This window comes from Limulus polyphemus, unplaced genomic scaffold (genome assembly GCF_000517525.1).
Source record: "Limulus polyphemus unplaced genomic scaffold, Limulus_polyphemus-2.1.2 Scaffold141, whole genome shotgun sequence".
Classification (NCBI taxonomy): Eukaryota; Metazoa; Arthropoda; class Merostomata; order Xiphosura; family Limulidae; genus Limulus; species Limulus polyphemus.
This window is the reverse complement of record NW_013665751.1, coordinates 376394-394385: the sequence shown is the minus strand read 5'-3', so window position 1 is coordinate 394385 and position 17992 is coordinate 376394. Positions and strand designations below refer to the sequence as shown.

The 17992-nt window shown below is 36.6% G+C and overlaps 1 protein-coding gene across 1 annotated transcript in view; it reads right to left on the bottom strand.

Moving 5' to 3' along the window:
• Positions 1 to 17992, bottom strand: part of LOC111083465 (formin-J-like) — a 58903-nt gene that overhangs the window by 33890 nt on the left and 7021 nt on the right. The window contains 3 exon segments of the mRNA XM_022380006.1: positions 3695 to 4894; positions 6650 to 6773; positions 7352 to 7385. Of these exon segments, the coding sequence (XP_022235714.1) occupies positions 3695 to 4894; positions 6650 to 6773; positions 7352 to 7356 (1329 nt within the window). The 5' untranslated portion in view covers positions 7357 to 7385.

Genomic DNA, 17992 nt, shown 5'->3' with positions numbered 1-17992 from the left:
GTATAGTTTACTGGAGAGCTTTAGATAGGAGGTGGATTGAATCTAAATCATCATGTTTCAGATTGAAGAAACATGACATTATACACTTAAAATAACAATGCAGGCGGTACCCACGTGAATGATAGTCAGTCTAACTACAAAATTCAACCTGCTAATGTAAAAAAACAAAGTCTATTTCGATATAGCATGCTCCACTTTACAGGAGTATTTCCCATAAGAAGGTCATGTGACACCCTAGTTGAATGATCCCGTTCAAAAGGTAACTAAGGCAAAATGATCTTAGAGGTTGTGTTGATTTACATTCTATATTAAAACTAAACATACAATATGTACAGAAATTTTAGAAACGTATATCAAATAAAGGGGGTTAAGAAACATGTATGCCTACATACCACACTTATGCAGCTGAAGAATAAAAAGATTGTCCTCAACTTTGCACCTGTAGTATTGTTAAAAACAACTGAAGAATAAAAAGATTGCCCTCAACTTTACACCTGTAGTATTGTTAAAAACAACTGAAGAGTAAAAAGATTGTCCTCAACTTTGAACCTGTGTAATCATGTTTTAAACAAACAAAATAAAACCGTTTAACAACAATTTTAGTTTATTATTTTCTTTATTTAAGAAAATGTATTCGGTTATTTTGTTATTATGAAGGAAACTGCTGTGTTCCGATTTTAACTTTTATCGTTCATCACAGCTTTTATTCTACTATTGATAATGCCACCAACCGTTGGAACGTACTTGTCTGAAGAAACTGCGACTCCTCTTGCAAAGCAGCTTCAAGGATGTAGCAAGATTTAACTGTTCAATTGACTTCAGACAAGTGTTCTTGGCTGAAAAAGGCGAGGCTGAACGATATCAGTATAAAAAATAACTGCTTGACAACGTATAATGCATTTTCATGAAAGATGTATGCTACTAACCCACAGAATTCCATCATTACTAGTAGTGCGGCATTGACTACACTGCCATAATACAAGTTATTTATGGCTTTATAACAGTTACAGGCCAGCTTCGCGATACTTCACCCTCAGGCTTCATAGCAGGGGTGACATATTCATATTCAAAGTATTCTTCAGGTTGTCATCAAACTTATACACCTCTGTTCAAGGTAAACAACCATTAGACGGTTTCATCCTCCTACAAAACAATGTTTTCATTGTTCTCCACTTCTGTTTCAACACTCAAGTCAACATGAGAGCCAACTATTTGTATTCACTGCTGTAATAAGTTGCTCGTGAAGTTCTACAATGTATGATAGCCAATAACATGGAATTTCTTGTGCATAGTTGATGTATCAGCCAGCACTTCTGAATTCCTACTTGAGTTTAGGTTGGTCGATATAGTGATGCAGTTTTATTTTAAAGCACGTTTCAAAGTGTGCATGATGTGAGAAGTGACTTCATGTCGTTAGCCGGGCCCACATTTCACATAGGCTCGTCCAGTAGCGTCAGATTTCTTCAGCATACATATAGTTGCGAATAGATGGTCTGAAATATCTCAAATATTTATACCACCAATTCTGCACTTAAAACAACGCTTTTAGAAGGGCTTGCGAACTCTTTTCCTTGTTGCGTGTTGACTATAACTGACTGAGTGTAGCGATATTGGACTATGAGATTCACGTGCAAACTTAGTGAATACTGACTCATTAATAACTGTAGGTTTGGTTTGGCTACTTTCTCATATTCATTCAAAGCTATGCAAGGGCTACCTGTGCTATCCATATCTATTTCTAAACTCATAGTCTAGATGAAAGGCAGCTAATCAAGAGCATTCACCACCAATTATCGGACTTTTCTAATCGAAAAGTAGGATTTGACTTTCACTCGTATAATTTATGCACTGTCCTAAAATGAAATGCGCGATTTATTTTTTGGCAACAGTGCATTCACGTATGCTACTAACTGTAGGTGTGCTGTGCTAATGTTTCAAACGACATAGTGTATGTGCTTAGGCTAATAAGTATATGTTATGCTGCAAAAGAGCTTCGTATTAAAAGCAACTGAACAATAAATAAATAAAACTGTCATCAACTTTGAACCCCCTTTAATCTTATTTTCACTAAATAGCAATTTCATGGGTTTTTTAGCTTTCATACGTTTTCACACTATTTTTTAAATACACAACATTATTCTGGGCATTTTACACAGCAGCATGAATTTGCGAACTATCACTCTAAATAGAGAAACCAGAGTGCAAATTGTTATCCTGGTAGTCTGGATATCAAACTCCGGATTATAGCGTTGTTAGTCCGTAAACTTACCACTGACCCAACGAAGGATAACATCATTATGAATAAATACCAAATTTAAAATAGTCTAGTATGATGAAATAGAAACAAAAGAATGGGAACTGCGAAATTTAAGATAAAGTTTATCCATTCATCTTCAGATGCACTGGCAAAATGCATGGCACTGAAATAACTAACCATGCACGTAGAAACAAAAAAGTGTTATGTGCCATTTCTGCTAATGACAGTACAACAACATTAAGGCTCCATTTTTACATTTCAGCATTTCTCATTTTTGGTCAGAAAAATGACATTGGATCTTCCTTGTAGTCGCCTTGGGGATAACAAGTCTGAACAAACTTACACAAAATATAGCTTTAAGTTCACCCATGAAAAGTTAAAGTTAGTTATTAAATAGACGAAGAAGTTGCAATAATTACATGCTATGCTGTTTGTTTCTACAACCCAAAGCTGAAGTGACACCAGAAAGACTTGTGTGCAGTAATAAAGAATGATGCAAATTACCTAACACTATGAACAGAGATGTAAAGCAAAATAGTGGAATGATAGAAGAAAAAGAATATATACTAAGTTTACAAAAATGAAGAAGCTTCTCGCATTGTTTACAACTTGTAACACTATACGAAAGATCATAATCCATCAAGGGAAACTACTCTATCCTATTGCTATGGGTTGCAAAAAAAGGCTTCCTGAAAAATTTATAAACCTTACGATTTCAAACATTTGTTACGTAAAACACACCACAAATAATGCAGAAAGCAATGTCATGTAGCATCATACCATGTCATAGTCACGTAAATTCACTTTATAATATCAAATGTACTATATTATTTACTAATACAAATATTAGCTGAATATTATCGTAATAAATAAGGCCCAAAGTAAAAAAACTTGATTCACTTTTGATTTGATTTTTATTTGTTTATATTTCAACACCCAAATCACAGACTGTTTTTATATTAATCACTATCGGTGGGATCCACATATTGAATTATTTTGTGTAATTTTATGGTTTTGCGTGTTACAGTCCTCATTGTAGAGAACTGACAAAAAGCTAAAATTATTAAATTTGTATGTAAAATATATATAAGACACCAAGCATAAACAGTGGAATTAATTGCAGTTTATATGGTATTTTTGTTTAAATGCTTTTATGTGACTTATAGAAAAAAAGTCATGGACCCACATGAAATATGATGAAAAAATAGTTTATAAAAAAGGTTTGAAAATTTGATGGACCCAATTAGTTATTCTATGGTCAAAAATGATATGGAGATTTCCAAGTCTAAAAGGTGCTAAAATATTTACCAAACTTTGGTATAACCTAATAGTAACTTGGAAAAGAGTATGAAACTGATATGTCTTACACTGGAGTTGCAGAAATAAACACTTAATATTATTTTAACCTTAATTCAATATGCTTCAAAATAAACTTACTTCTTGAGATTCCTTTTTCTTTTGATTTGATAAGTCAGTAGAATTTTTATTTCCGACATCAGTATAGTCCTTGCCATGTTTTGAAGTACCTTTTGCTTTTTGACAAAATAAGCCTTCCATCTCTTCAAAGTCTAGAATGTTAGATGTCACTTTATGGCTAGCTGCAACCAAGGCCCACAAGTTGTTTCGGCCAACTACTTTTTGAATTGGGATTTTATTCCAATTTAATGATACCATTTTGCTCTTAGGTTTGGGAATTGCTTGTTGGGGAAGGGCAGCATGAATCATTGATAGCATTCCTGGTACAGGTGGAGGCAGAGCACCCAGTGGTGGTGGGGGAGGGGGCAGAGATGTGCCTAATAAAGACGGTGGCAGTGGGGGAGGTGGCGGGGGTGCACCTAAAGAAGGTGGTGGCTGTGGAGGAGGTAGCGGAGGTGCACCTAAAGAAGGCGGTGGCGGCGGGGGAGGTGGCGGAGGTGCACATAAGAAAGGTGGTGGTGGAGGGGGCGGAGGTGCACCTAAGAAAGGAGGTGGAGGAGGGGGCGGAGGCGGAGGTGCACCTAAGAAAGGAGGTGGCGGAGGGGGAGGAGGTGGACAGATTAATGTCGATAAAGGAGTAAAGGATGGTGAACTTTTTGGCGATAGTGGGGAACTTTGCGGAGAACTTAAAGATGATGAAGATGAACATGATGTTGATGATATTGGCGTAGATATGTTATGTGAAAAATTTGGAGAGGCTGGAAGAGAATAGGAATCTGTGGATGGAATTGAAATTTCGAGCTCACTATTTGAAAACGATTGGAATTTTTTTTTCTCGGAGTCTGTGTGTCTTTTTAAGGATTCTTGTGTAAGAGACAATGGGGGGAAACACTGGGAAGGATAAATAGATACATTAAATTCTTCAAGAGAGCATTGGACCATAACTGACCTTCGATTTTCTTTATTATCATTTTGAAATTTGATGCGACGGCTTTTGCAGCAGTCATTTTCCGAAATAAAGCTATTTGTAAAGTGTCTGAAGGCCCTGATATGAGCTAGTAGTTTTTCAGCATCTTCTTTGTTGTCCACCAAAGTTGCTCTGTGTACAAGTCTTTCGGCTGTTTCCCAGATAATTTCCTTCATTGTTTTTAGAGATGTGTTAATGTTTAACAAGTGCTGCAGAAGTTTGTGAAATATTTGTTCCTCAGGAGTGTTCTCCACCTAAAATGATAAGTTATAGTTTATTTACTGTGTTAATAAACATTTTTCATTGAATAACGTTTTGGATGTAGTGACTTTTCATAATTTAAACATATTTAAATTTTTATATTGTATATTTTTAAATAATTTTTTGGTAATATTAAGACATAGAAGTCAGTAATTTATAATCATTAAATGTTTTCTTTCTAATGATCATTTGATAATAACCATTGCTTGCTAAGTAGGAATAATTTTTACTGTTGTTTATATGAGTAAACACACACACACACACATATGTGATGGGAAATGGTATGCCAAAACTGATGAATGTTCATTTACAACGAGATGCAGAGAGAAATACTCATACTGCTAAAAACGTCATTTAAAATCTAGTGCAGTCGAAACTATTGATGCTTTCAGTGTCTTTGACAGTTTTTTTCAATCTACAATGAAAAATGAAGCAAAGGTAATGCTTTATGGAACTTTGTAAATTATAGTAAGCGGTACTGGATAATTATCTCATTGTACGCCAGGGATATATTTATGTATGTACAAAATGTAAAAGGTACTAAAAACTGTTCCTTAAAAACCTTGCGAAATAAATTGTAAATATTTAATTATCAATTTCTAAAAAATTAAATATGGCCATACTTATCTGTCGGTTCCAGGAAGGTAAAACTCTTTCAAGCTTATCTAAACAACAGTCGCTACTTGACGTTTTTGGTATGTAAAGAAATAATTGAAATAGATCTTTCTTAACACGATATATTCAACGCAATTACAGCAAGTAACGGTAAGGTGTCATACTGAAGACATCATTTGAAACTGTTGGAAGATTTGTTGTTGTTTTTTTCTGGGGGGGGGGTTAAACACAAAGTTACACAATGGGCTATTTGTGTTGTGCACATCACGGATATCAAAACCCGGTTATTAGAAATATGAGCCATCGAACTTACCGCTGAGCCAGTGGGGAAACTATTGGAAGAAAATTAAAGAAGAATTGTTTTGGTAGCATGGATTAAGAAAACAGGTTGTTTAGAAGTCATGCTAATATTCATCTTCTAAGTTTATAGTAAGTTTGATGGAAATATCGTCAGAAATTATCTATTTTCCTGTTTAAACTAATAATTTCCAATTATTATTAGCTGTTTTATTTTCTGTTTTTCCTACTTGTGAGCTGTTTTATTTTCAGCTATTCCTGCTTGTGAGCTAACGACTGCAGATAGGGCAACATCCTAGGGACCCTTTACCAATCAGTAATGAGATTTACCGTCACGTTATAGTGCACGGTTGAAAAGGCGCACATGTTCGGGTTTGGGTTTCGCACATTGCGAGTCTAGCGCTTCAACTACCAAACAGTTCTTTTGAAATTGTCGGGAAATTTGTTATACAATTCACGTGTAATAACAAAAAATCTAATAGATTGTCATAATTTAATATTTTTAATCTCAACGATATCATATGCAACACGCGGGCTAAGCAGCTAGGTCAGAAACCCCAAGGACTTAGTTTAACATCATATTAAAGTTTAAATTGTTAAGCCTCCTTAATAGTAGTGCCATTACACTTTGATAGGGATCTTTCTGTCTGCTGATACTAGTTAATGTTTTAGAAATAAAATGGCAAAGTAGGCAAAGAACAATTCTATTATTAAAAACAAAATATGTATATAATAAATAAATTAGTGTGCAAAGCCAAATGGGATTTGATTTTATTTACTTCAGTTTAGAAAAATCTAACAAAATGTACAGAGTGTCAAGTATCTGGTACCTTTACCTGAGAGAGGATAGCGTTAAAAACATCCTTCATCTTTTCATGAGAGGTGACGTTCGTATCTTCATCAGGGTAGTACTTGTCATCAAGTACCACAAAATCGATTCCAGCCATTTTATATGGATGCCTATAAGGAAGTAATCGAAGTTTCTTAAAGAATGGATTGCTAAAAATACGAAATGTTGTGTTATTTAACTAAAGTGTACGGTTTCAATAACTAGTCACTTACTGCTCTATGGGTTTTTTTTAATATATTATAATTTTTTTTAGAGAAGAAAAAAGAATTATTGATTTAAACTATTTGACATTAACTAGTTTAAATAAACGGAAAGAGAAATAACTTGCTTGCGACATCGGGATTATATATTTAGTTATAAACATAATTAATTAGAAATTCAGGAATTAACTAAATTCATTAACGAAGCTTAGATTTTTAGATCGCCCAGAAGTCTCTAAATCAATATATTTCTTACAAATTCGGTGTCGTACAAGCTTTAATTAAACATTAAGATTCGTGCTAAAAAAAGGGACTGATCGTTATCTTATTTATATATTTCTCACCAATAAGAAAAACAAATCAAGTACTTTTAATTTATAACGAATATTGTTATTCCATATATCCGAATTTTATGTTACTATCATTTATTAATTATTTCTTTATAGAGAACGAACTGTGTGTGTACAATGAAAGGTTGGGCAACTCACCCCATGTCAGAGATGGCATACAAATTCTCGATGCCTGAAATAAAGAAAATACATTTGGCTACTTCTTCTAACTCTTCAAAGTTTCATATCTAACCTCAGCCTTTCTGCATTTAAGTTTAGTCAATTATATTAGAGATTACATAGTCGCTTTTTATTACATTTTTCTATCATTGTTTAAAAACAGCTTCCGAGGATCAAACAATTTCTGTATACAAGTTTTTATATAATTAAATGCTTTAAATCTCACGTGTCATTGACCATGGTTTACCATGGTTTCTCATATTACAGGACAGTTAATATTATGACATTAGCGTTTAAATCCTTTTTGTTTTATATTTACCTATCACCATCTGATAAACAGAACGTTTGCACTAGTTTAAAGTATTATAAATACACATTTACATGTAAACTGTTGTAGCTCCTGTTTGTCAAACAAACATTCCAAAACCTACATATGAACTTCAGTTTAAAAACATGTTAACACTACCAGTACAATTTGTAGTTAGCCCTTACCAAATGTTTCTCAAAACTTTAGCTAGCTTACTTCTACAAGTTAGAAAAACTGAATCAAAATGGGTTTGATAGTACATGAAACTATGACAAAGACTTTACTAGCAATGTGAATTATTAATATTATTTATCCGACAAAAGAGTAAAAATGCGGGAAGTTTTCACCCTTACGGTAAATATTAAATGGCGTTTTTCGGTATGTGAATATTCTCATCTTTTCTTCAACCACCACACGGATAGTTAGAGCGAATGCAGTGAAATGTATCTTGACTTTTCTAAGGAATGTTATTCATACTCTAACATTTTGTAAAGATGAATGGCATACGAACATACACAGCCTACAACGTGTTGAGGAGTGAGGAGAATAACATCGCATGGAAATTCATAGAAGTGTCAATGGGTGAAAGGGACAGCTTTCATCCGATTTCCTGATGTGGCGCAAAAAATTAAAATTTCGTCAATGAGGTAAATCCTGCACTCAGTGAAATCTTTCAAGTGTGACAGAATATATAGTGCAAAAACCAACAATACTACCTTCCATAAGGAGGATCACAGAACCAATATTCACAAGACCAGCAAATATTACGTTTCATCCACAAAGTTTGAAAGCTTTATGATCGACACCTGGTGGAAAATAAGTGCATATTAGAATTAAAGTTAGTTTAGGGACGGATCTATCGATCTGACTAAAACGGAATTAAAGCGATTTGCTACTGTCCTTGAGGTGGGACATATTTTCCAAGGTAGGACAGATAAGGATTTTACTTTAAAAATAAAACAAACTTTTCGACGTTGCTTTTCAGTGCCTGCAAAAATGGAAGAAATAAGGAGAAAATTAAGACATGTCATAATCAGTACCACATGACCAAAAACATTTCGTGGAAAAAGAATCCATCAAAATAAGTTGGTTAATCATGCCTCAAAGTCGACAGATCAGCGGAAAATGAAACACAAGTCATATAACCACATTATTCCATATAAGAACAGTATTACACTGCTGAGCCAGCCATTGTGCAGATTAAAGGGGTAGGTAGGTAGATCAGACGTAGCCGTTGATGGTATCATTGATCGTCAAAATGTAGGAATCGGGTAAAAATTTATTGTTTGCATAACCCTGAAACAACCCTCTGCATTGCGCAGGTCATTTGGCCAAAGTCCAGGTCTAACGTGCTACAAAGAAAAGATTCGGTTGTTGCAAATGGTACAAGATTTTATCAGTTCTAGAGCTTTATATGTGACCATTATATAGTTTGTTTTTACAACAAATATAAGGGTTATTATTCAGAATATCCTGATGAGTAAACGATAAGTTTACATACTTAAAACGCTAAAATTTGAAGTTCGATTCCCTATAGTAAACAAATGGAAATAACCCGTTGTATAGCTTTGCAGTAAGTAAACAACAACATTTACTTAGAAAAACAACAAATTTAAATTATTTTTTAAAGTAATTACAAAAAATATCAGCAATTAATATTCCAATGAGTAGATTGCATTGTTCCGTTAAGCAAACTGAAGTTTAATTAATTTGCCTGAACAAAACATGAATCCTCCTGTAGCTGAGCGGAAAGTTTGAGGGTTATAACATTTGGTCATAGCACAAATGGCTTTGCGTTTAAACAAAAACAAACAAAACAGAAAATGTTTCATTATGCTAAGCTATGATATTCTAATTGTTTAAAACTTACTTTTAGTTAACCATTGTCCAGGTACTATTTTTGTGAAATCCACTATAATGGGAGAGCTCATTTAAAACAAGGCATCAGTAATAATTTTTTACTTCAAGTCAAGTATAGAAAATAACCGCTATGCCGATAAAAATTGTCCCCTGTGTCATGGCGAAACTGCTTGGTGAACTATAAATATTATGTGAGTTCAAAGTTATACTATTATCATATATTATTCTAAAAAGATTTTATTTTCTTTATCTCTAACATTTTGTTTGTTTGACATTGGGCTATCTGCTGTGTCGATCGCGGAAAAACAAATCCCGTAAACTTACCTCTGCCCCACCATGAGAAATATCGCTAACATAATAAATAAAATACATATTTAACATGCTATTGAAATAACCACTTTTTTAATTTTCTGCCATAATTTTCTAGCTTTAATTTGCTCTCCAGCGAAACTGCGATAATTTTGGAGGCTTATAACGCTAAAATTCTGAGTTAGATCTCTGTGATAGGCATAATTCAAATAACCCACTATGCAGCTTTGCTCTTAAACAAGCAATTTCAATCAATTAATTAAAAAAATTAATATTGTCGTTGTTTAGAATAAGAGGCCTCATTTACAATTCACAAATTAAGGCCAGTCCTTTTTGTTAGGTTTATAGTTAAATAGTTTTTAACTATATTTTATATATTTTTTCGCGCAAATTGCTTTTTTATACTTTTCGCTAAACATTTCTGTTACTCACAATTAGAAATCAATTCAGATCACCATAAACACACAATAACACACGTTAAGAAAGGTTCGAAGTAAACAAAAGTAAGGGGATGTGGTATTCACGTACACTGACATCCCTCAGGCAGTTTAAAGTAAGTATTCACAAGAGTTCTTGAAATGTACTTCAGATTGCAATTTTAATGAGGGACTGCAAAGGATACACAAGTGAACAAATAAATCAAAATATTCATTCACAAAGATGTCCGTGTAAGTTTTTACCTACTGCGTAGGTTTCTGTAATAATCAATGAATAAGCTTCAACCCACTTGGTGAAATAATCGATAACGACCCTATCATCTAACTTTTTAAATTCCAGGAAGATAACCAGATGTATTCAGGGTGATTCTTTTGAGGGGAAAACCTGCAACTCTCAGACACAGCTTTCCATGATACAGCCAGGTTTTCTTCTGGACACACACATGTGGTACAATGTCTACACCATCGTTCAACATCCTTACTTGAAATTAGCCAGAAAAACTGCTTTCAGTCGTTTGCAACAGTGCATAACACTCTCTGGTGCACTCCAGTCCTTACATAATGCAAAGTGTTGGAAGTATTTCCTGCCTCAAGCTCTGGGGATTAATGGCTGTGTCACAGGTTAACTACAACATCTTGTTGGATCATGATGAATGTACGACACGCTATATCTCACCTGTGCCAAATAGTGTATATTTACCAGTTTGTGATGGTCTTATACTACATCGCTGCATAGGATGTGGCACCCAAGCTAGATGTGGGTTATTCAATTATTCCTCCAGACGTTCCTGTCTGGTCACACATGGAGTCCATCCAAATGTAGAGATATCATTTCTTGTATAGTTCATCATCACTGCTGCTACATTCGCTTTAACTGATACATAGTGCTCAAGATCTTGAATGAACAGGGATGATCTCAAGTGTTGGCAAGGTACTCCATTGGAATTTCTGTGCTGCTCACCCGCACAATGAAGTTGTACTTGTGTAGACTCGTTGTCTAATGTGCAATCATGCATTTCAAATTTTTTAAGTCCAGTAGTCATCTCATAGAAGCATGGTCCACACAAGTTAAACCGTCTTAAAATCAAGAAAGAGATTACTTGTCCAATACGAATCATCATCTATCTCATACTGTGTTAACATGTAATCATCAGTATGTTGTACAAACCCAAGTGGCCTTTAAAGAAAGTTTGAACAGTCATAAATATTTTATAAACACTTAAAAGAACCTTCCTGTTCCTCAACACTCACTAATTCAATCATTCTATCATTCGTCTTTTTTAAGTATCGAATTTGGATTTCCAACTAAATAAATATTTCAAACAAAGAAATATGAATAAGGTTTACTGAATTACTGTTCCACCTGTGGATCAGCGGTAAGTCTGTACGCTTATAACTTCAAAAATTGGATTACGATACCCGTAGTGGGCAGAGAAAAGATAGCCCAGTTGTGTAGTTTTGTGCTTAACAACAACAAAAATAATGTAATGCCATTCGTACACTACCAACGCTTAAGGCCTTAACCTTAATTCTCGCAACAGTAAAATTCGCCCTAAAAATTTAATATATTTTAAACATTAACTCTCAACTTTCGACCTTTCAGTTTCTACCATTACTTATTTTACGCCTTTTGTATTCAACAACACATTTCTATTATTTTTTAATCCTTATTTTTCAAATCATTTTATTTTTAGACTTCATAAAAATTATTTAATGTTATCATATCGTCTTCCACTTTACCACCTTACAAATTAATGTTTAATTTTAAATTATTAGCAGATATACAAGTGCGATGCACGGCGAAAGGTTTATAAAAGTTAACATATCATTTATATGACTTACTTATTGATTTTATAGCAATTATAGAATTAATGCTTTACCAGTTATGGATATCAATAGAGGTCCTGTTTTTCTCCTAAATATACCAGTAATTATTAAAGTATATAGACTGTGATGACAAAGGAAACTGAAGAAATCCCATCAGTATTCCTAGTGTACACCCCCACTGACTGATCTATATTCAATCATCAGTGAAGCTATGAAATCTGTGCATTTTAAAAGAAAAAATCTTCTTCGAATCATGACTTGTTGATTAAGCCATATTTGACAGGTGCAAATACAAAAGTATAGAAGATGTTAGAGGACAAACAACCAAGCTTTTCTCAAATTATTGTAGGATTTCACGTTTATATTTAATACTCTCCAGTGACACAGCGGCATGTCTGCAGACTTATACGGTTAGAAACCGCGTTTCCACACCCGTGGTGTGCAGAGAATAGATAGCCATTTTGTGTAGCTTTGTGCTTAATAACAAACAACAATTGTATCTAACTTGTATTGGGTAAAAGACAAAATGAAATAATAACAAAAACCCATAAGATAAAAAAATAATAATAATATATGTAAGCTTTTCTATATTTTTATAATTTTGTTTTCAACTTTCAATTTGTACTTTGTACCCCAATACACGTAAAGTGATCTAAGTCATTATAACTAACACGCGACTTTCGCCACACTTCAAGTGGACTTACTTCTTGTTTTTCAACTTATGTCTACACTTCTCACCCCATTTCACCTCTATCGGACGCCTAATAATCCTTGGTTGTAATTGAATAGAGTTTTTCAAATATTTGTTTAACAACAAGTAAAAGCTTGGAATGGTCTATTCTTTCATTGGGGGGGGGGGGTGTCTGTGGGCCAGGCTAGTTTCGGAGAATTCCACTCCTCATCATTAATTCAAGTCCAAGACTGGCGGATTACTAGAGGGGTACACCCTACCTTCAGCCATAGGATGTGTCTGATAAATAGGAGAAGAAGATAAGTGAGTAAGAGAGAAACTAAAATTGGTGAATGTGAGGCAAAAAGGTGAGAAAGTGTATGGAGGAATGTCGCAGTGAAACAAGAGAGAACAACAAAGGTCAGAAACATATGAATGAAAATATCATCAAAAGTTTATATGGAAGTGTATTAATGCAGGTTAGATGAGAGAACGTGGAGTCAGGTTCCCAATAATGATGCTGGTCTGGAGTCGGCGAATCAGGAGAGTAGATATAATGTGGTAGGTCGGACGGCGGAATGTCAGTATGTTCGGGATCATCAGGAGGAAAGGATCGTGCAAATAAGTTCAAGAGATGTTCCAGCGGAGGTGTGACACACAGAGCATGATGGAGAGGGTTCTCATGTGCAGTGGCAAATATAACATTTTAACTACGAAAGCAATGTTGGGCATAATGAACTCGGAGATTACGGAGGTGAACAAGAAGTGGAGAAAAGGTATTACGAGCACAGAGGTCACGAGTAGGACTAGGTAACTTCACATGAATGGCCTAACGTAAAGCATGACCTTTCAACATTTGCAGACTGTCATAAAAGGAGGAAGCAGAAACCCAGGCAGTATGTCCATAGGTAAGACAAGGCCGTATGAAGGTTTTGTACGTGTAAAAAAGAAGTGGAAGGTTTAATCCCCAGGAGGTACCTGTCAGGAAACGTAGAAGCTGCAACCGGGAATTAAATTTACTACGAAGAGAGTTGAAATGAGCATTCCAGGCGAGATGTTTGTCAAAAAGTGACCCCCAGGCATTTCACAGTATCGGAGAGTTTGAGTGGGATATTCTCAACAAAGACATCAAAAAGAGACGGGTCACGACACGGACGAAATTTGTGACGGGTAGGACCAAACAGAATAGGTCGGGTTTTAACTGCATTGATAAAAGGACGCCAGCGACGAGTCCAGTGAATGAATTGATCAATAGCAGCCTGGAGGAATATATTAAGAGTAATCATCGTTTTACATGTAGCTAGGAGGACAGTGTCATCAGCATATTGATAGAGTGAAACGGGAGGAATTGGAAATGGCATGTCATACACGTATAGCACATAAAAAAGTGGAGAGAGAACTGAACCCTGTGGAACCCCCGCAGCTATGGGAAACGACCTGGAGTGTACCCCCTCAAGAAAGACCGTGACCAAGCGATTCTGAAGAAAAGGAGTAAATAAGACAGATATACGACTGAGGAAGGTGTAGACAGTGTAACTTGTAAATCAAACCCTGATGCCAAACTGAGTCAAAAGCACTTGAAAAGTCAAAAAGAAGAAGACATGAAGGTTTAAACGTATTAAAATGATTGGTAATGGCATCAGACAATCAGAAAAGATGATCCATGGTTGAAAGGTGGGGGCGGAAACTGGCCTGGGTATGGGGAAGAATGTTGTACAGAGTCAAATGGGTATGTAGCCTGCGAACCGGAATCCGCTCAAAAGTTTTGCTAAAAATACTTGTAAGACTAATTGGGTGGTAAGAAGCCAGGGACATTGGAGACTTGGGTGGTTTTAAAAAGAGGAGAACAGTAGATGAAGCAGGGTAAGAGCCAGTACGAAAGATAAAATTATAGAAGGCAACCAAAAGAAGCAAAAACTGAGATGGAGCATTTCGAAGATGAGAAGAAGTCAAACCATTGGGACCAGGGACGGTATTGCATCGATCACGAAGAGAAAAATTAACATCAAAAAGTGTGATGGGTTCATTAAGAGGACAGGTGGAGAGATCGTAGTCAAGACTAGTGCGAGATCGGGAAGAGAAGTCTGACGATAGGTATCAGAAGTATCTTTAAGATCTAAAGGATGTTGATTTGGAGCGTGAAAGTGATCTTCTAAGTAGGAGACAAAAACACCAGCCTTAGCAAAATATGTCAGAGGAACATCTCCATCAACCAGAACATGGTGGAAAGGAGCAGTACATTGTCCAGTAAGGTGGACGAAGTTGTTGCCAATATTGTGAAGAAGAAGGAGAGAGGCAGAGAGAAGAGCAAATGTTATGCCAATGACGACACTTGACTGCTCGAACAAGATTACAGCCGACCGCTGTAGACCACGGGAGCGAGTGAGTAACAGTGGATGATGAGAACGAGTGTAATCACGGAGAAGTAATGAAGAAAGATGAAATAGATCCAGGGCCCTACAAGGTATAGCAGGTTTATGAGAAGAGAAAGAAGAACAAGGAATATGAAGATGACCAGCAGTGAGGAGAAGAGATTCCAATGTGGAGGCATTATCATCCATCTGAGTAAAAGAGGCAAAGGACACATCAGTATCAGCAAGAGAGCGTGTAATATGAGAGTAGTAAGCTTCCCAATTAGCACGACGAAATTTCCACATCCGACGGCAAGGCAGAGGAGTTACAGAGGCATAAGTAGTTTGTAGCTGAACTCTGATAGGAAGATGATCACTACCAATAGAAGAAAGGACACTGATGGTAAGAAAAGGGTGAAGATTGGCGGAAGCAAACACAACATCAGGAGATGTATTGAAAATAGGGCAACTCGGAGAAGGAAGAGGTAAGAGGGAGCCAGAAAAGTCACCATAGTACAGAGTGAAAGTGATATAACGCTGAAGCAGAACAGCTATAGAGGTTAAGGTCAGCAAGAACGATATAACAGTGAAAAAGTCGATCCAAAGTACAAAGAAACTACAAGGCAGAGGATGACCAGGTCGAATGTATATGGTGACCAGTGTAAAAATTTTAGCAGGGAAGTACATGGTGACGAGAAGATGTTTGGGAAAATCATTAGGGGATAAGGTATGAATACGGAATGGAAGGCGAACTCCACAACAAATAGCAACACCACCTCTGCCAATACCAGAAGGATGATCACAGTGAAGAAAATGGTAACGAAACAGCTTAGCAGCTTGTGAAGACTTAAGAAAACTTTCATTGAGAAGAATACAATCATAAGCAACATCGGAAAGAAGCAACTCTAACAGGAAAACATTCCTAATGAAGGAGCGAATGTTAACAAATAGGAAGTTTAACACACGGTCTCAAGGCCTAATACGTCTGGTTCCCATAGTCGGCGAAAATGAAAATGCGAATTCAATTCCGAGAAGGTAGCTTGCATATTGAGTTGAAAGACAGCTTTAGCTGAATGGTGAATACAATCGAGAACAAATTGGCGCTGATAGGGAAGTATATTCTGTAGAGCAATCGTAAGAAAACGAAGAATGCCCTCAACAGTTGGAGGAGGGAGATCTTAGCTAGAAGGAGCTAGAATGGGGTCCAAGCTACTAAGTGGAGCCACCAATGTAGGATCATCCTGCTTTGGATAAGGTTTACCGCGACACTTATAAGAATAGGTAGGATGGTTCTAGTGACAGGTATTACAAGCGGGAGGTTGTTCTAGCTGGGGCTTTGACAGACAAAATTAGGGCCCTGACAATGGGGTATACAGGCGAAGTGAGGCAGTTTGCAGTCGGGTGAGAGTTTTAACACAAACACTTTTCACAGCATAAGGGCTGAGGGGGAGGAGATCGAGAAGCTTCAACCCGATGTCGTTGTCGATATATATAGGCACCAAGGTGAAGAAGATGGTCAATGACGTCACTTTTTTGAAGAGTATACAAACCATGTATGTTGGTCCCTGAACATTTTTAATCCGAATGGCACGCACACTGTCGAGTTGTTCCTCCAGCAGCTCTGAAATAATGACGTCTTCAGGGATGAGAGGATCTACCCCACGAATAACACAGCAAAATAGAGCTGGTCATTTAGGTGGTGGGTATTGTTTCACAGAAGGAGAGGTACGTTTTTGAAGTTTGGTGTTGGAACCTAGATTAAAGAGGCCCATCTGATTAGTAAAAATATCATAGAGGTGAGTGTTGAAAGTTTTGGGAATAACTCAATTGCGGGTAGGAATGAGTTGATGGATATCATTTCTAAGGCGGTATTTAGTTAGTTCTTAGAATAATGTGCGGATGGTGAAAAAGCGAGGTTCCATTTGACACAGAAGAAACACCGAAACAGGAGGAGAAAAGGTGTCTATACGGGCAGACTTCCGAGGACGAACAGGTGAAGAACGCAAACTAGTTGAAGTAGTAGGTAGTGTAGTGGTTGAAGAAGCAACGACATCAGCAAAAGTCTGTAAACCAGGAAGCACGGAAGACACAAACTGGAGGAGCAAAGTCCCAATCAGAGTGCCGAGAAAGAGATGACTGTGAGAGACGAGAGTGGGTATCCAGCTTGTCATAAGGCTTAGCACGACTAGGTAACAGCACAGCTCACGTAGAATCCCCGGTCGGTCAACGACGGTAGGAAGGCCAGAGTGCATGTAGAACACCGTACACCCAACACTGTAGGCAATAACTGAATTACAATGAACAGTCAAAATCACTAAATAAAATAAACTCACCAAAATCCACTAGGCACAATCCAATAGCTTCGAATCGTACAAAGGTCGACCGAAAAGTCCCCTTCTGAAACTTCACAACAACAATAACATAAGTGTTATTTCATTCCGATCCCGGGAGGACCGACGGGCCGGTAGAGGGTTACGCCCTCTCTTCAGCCAACGGACGAAAAATGAAAAATGGGTAAAATGAATAATAGATGGGTAAGCGTGTAAGTCAGCACAGGAGGTGGAAAATGGGGAAAAAAGCGATATTTGCAGATGGAGGAGACAATCTGGAGAAATATGGGTGAACACTAATCAGTCTATATCATATAATGGAGATTGTGTGGGAACTGGCAACAGTTATATCGAGTATTATGAATCAGGATAGATAAATGGGGGAAGAGGGGACATCGGCATCTCGACATGGTCGGGATTGTCAGCTGGGAGGGACATGACATAGAGGTTCAGTAGGTGATCAACTGGTGCAAAAATGTTACTCGGAGTGAGTACAGTGGTGGTGAGAAAATCGGGGAAAATAAGATTG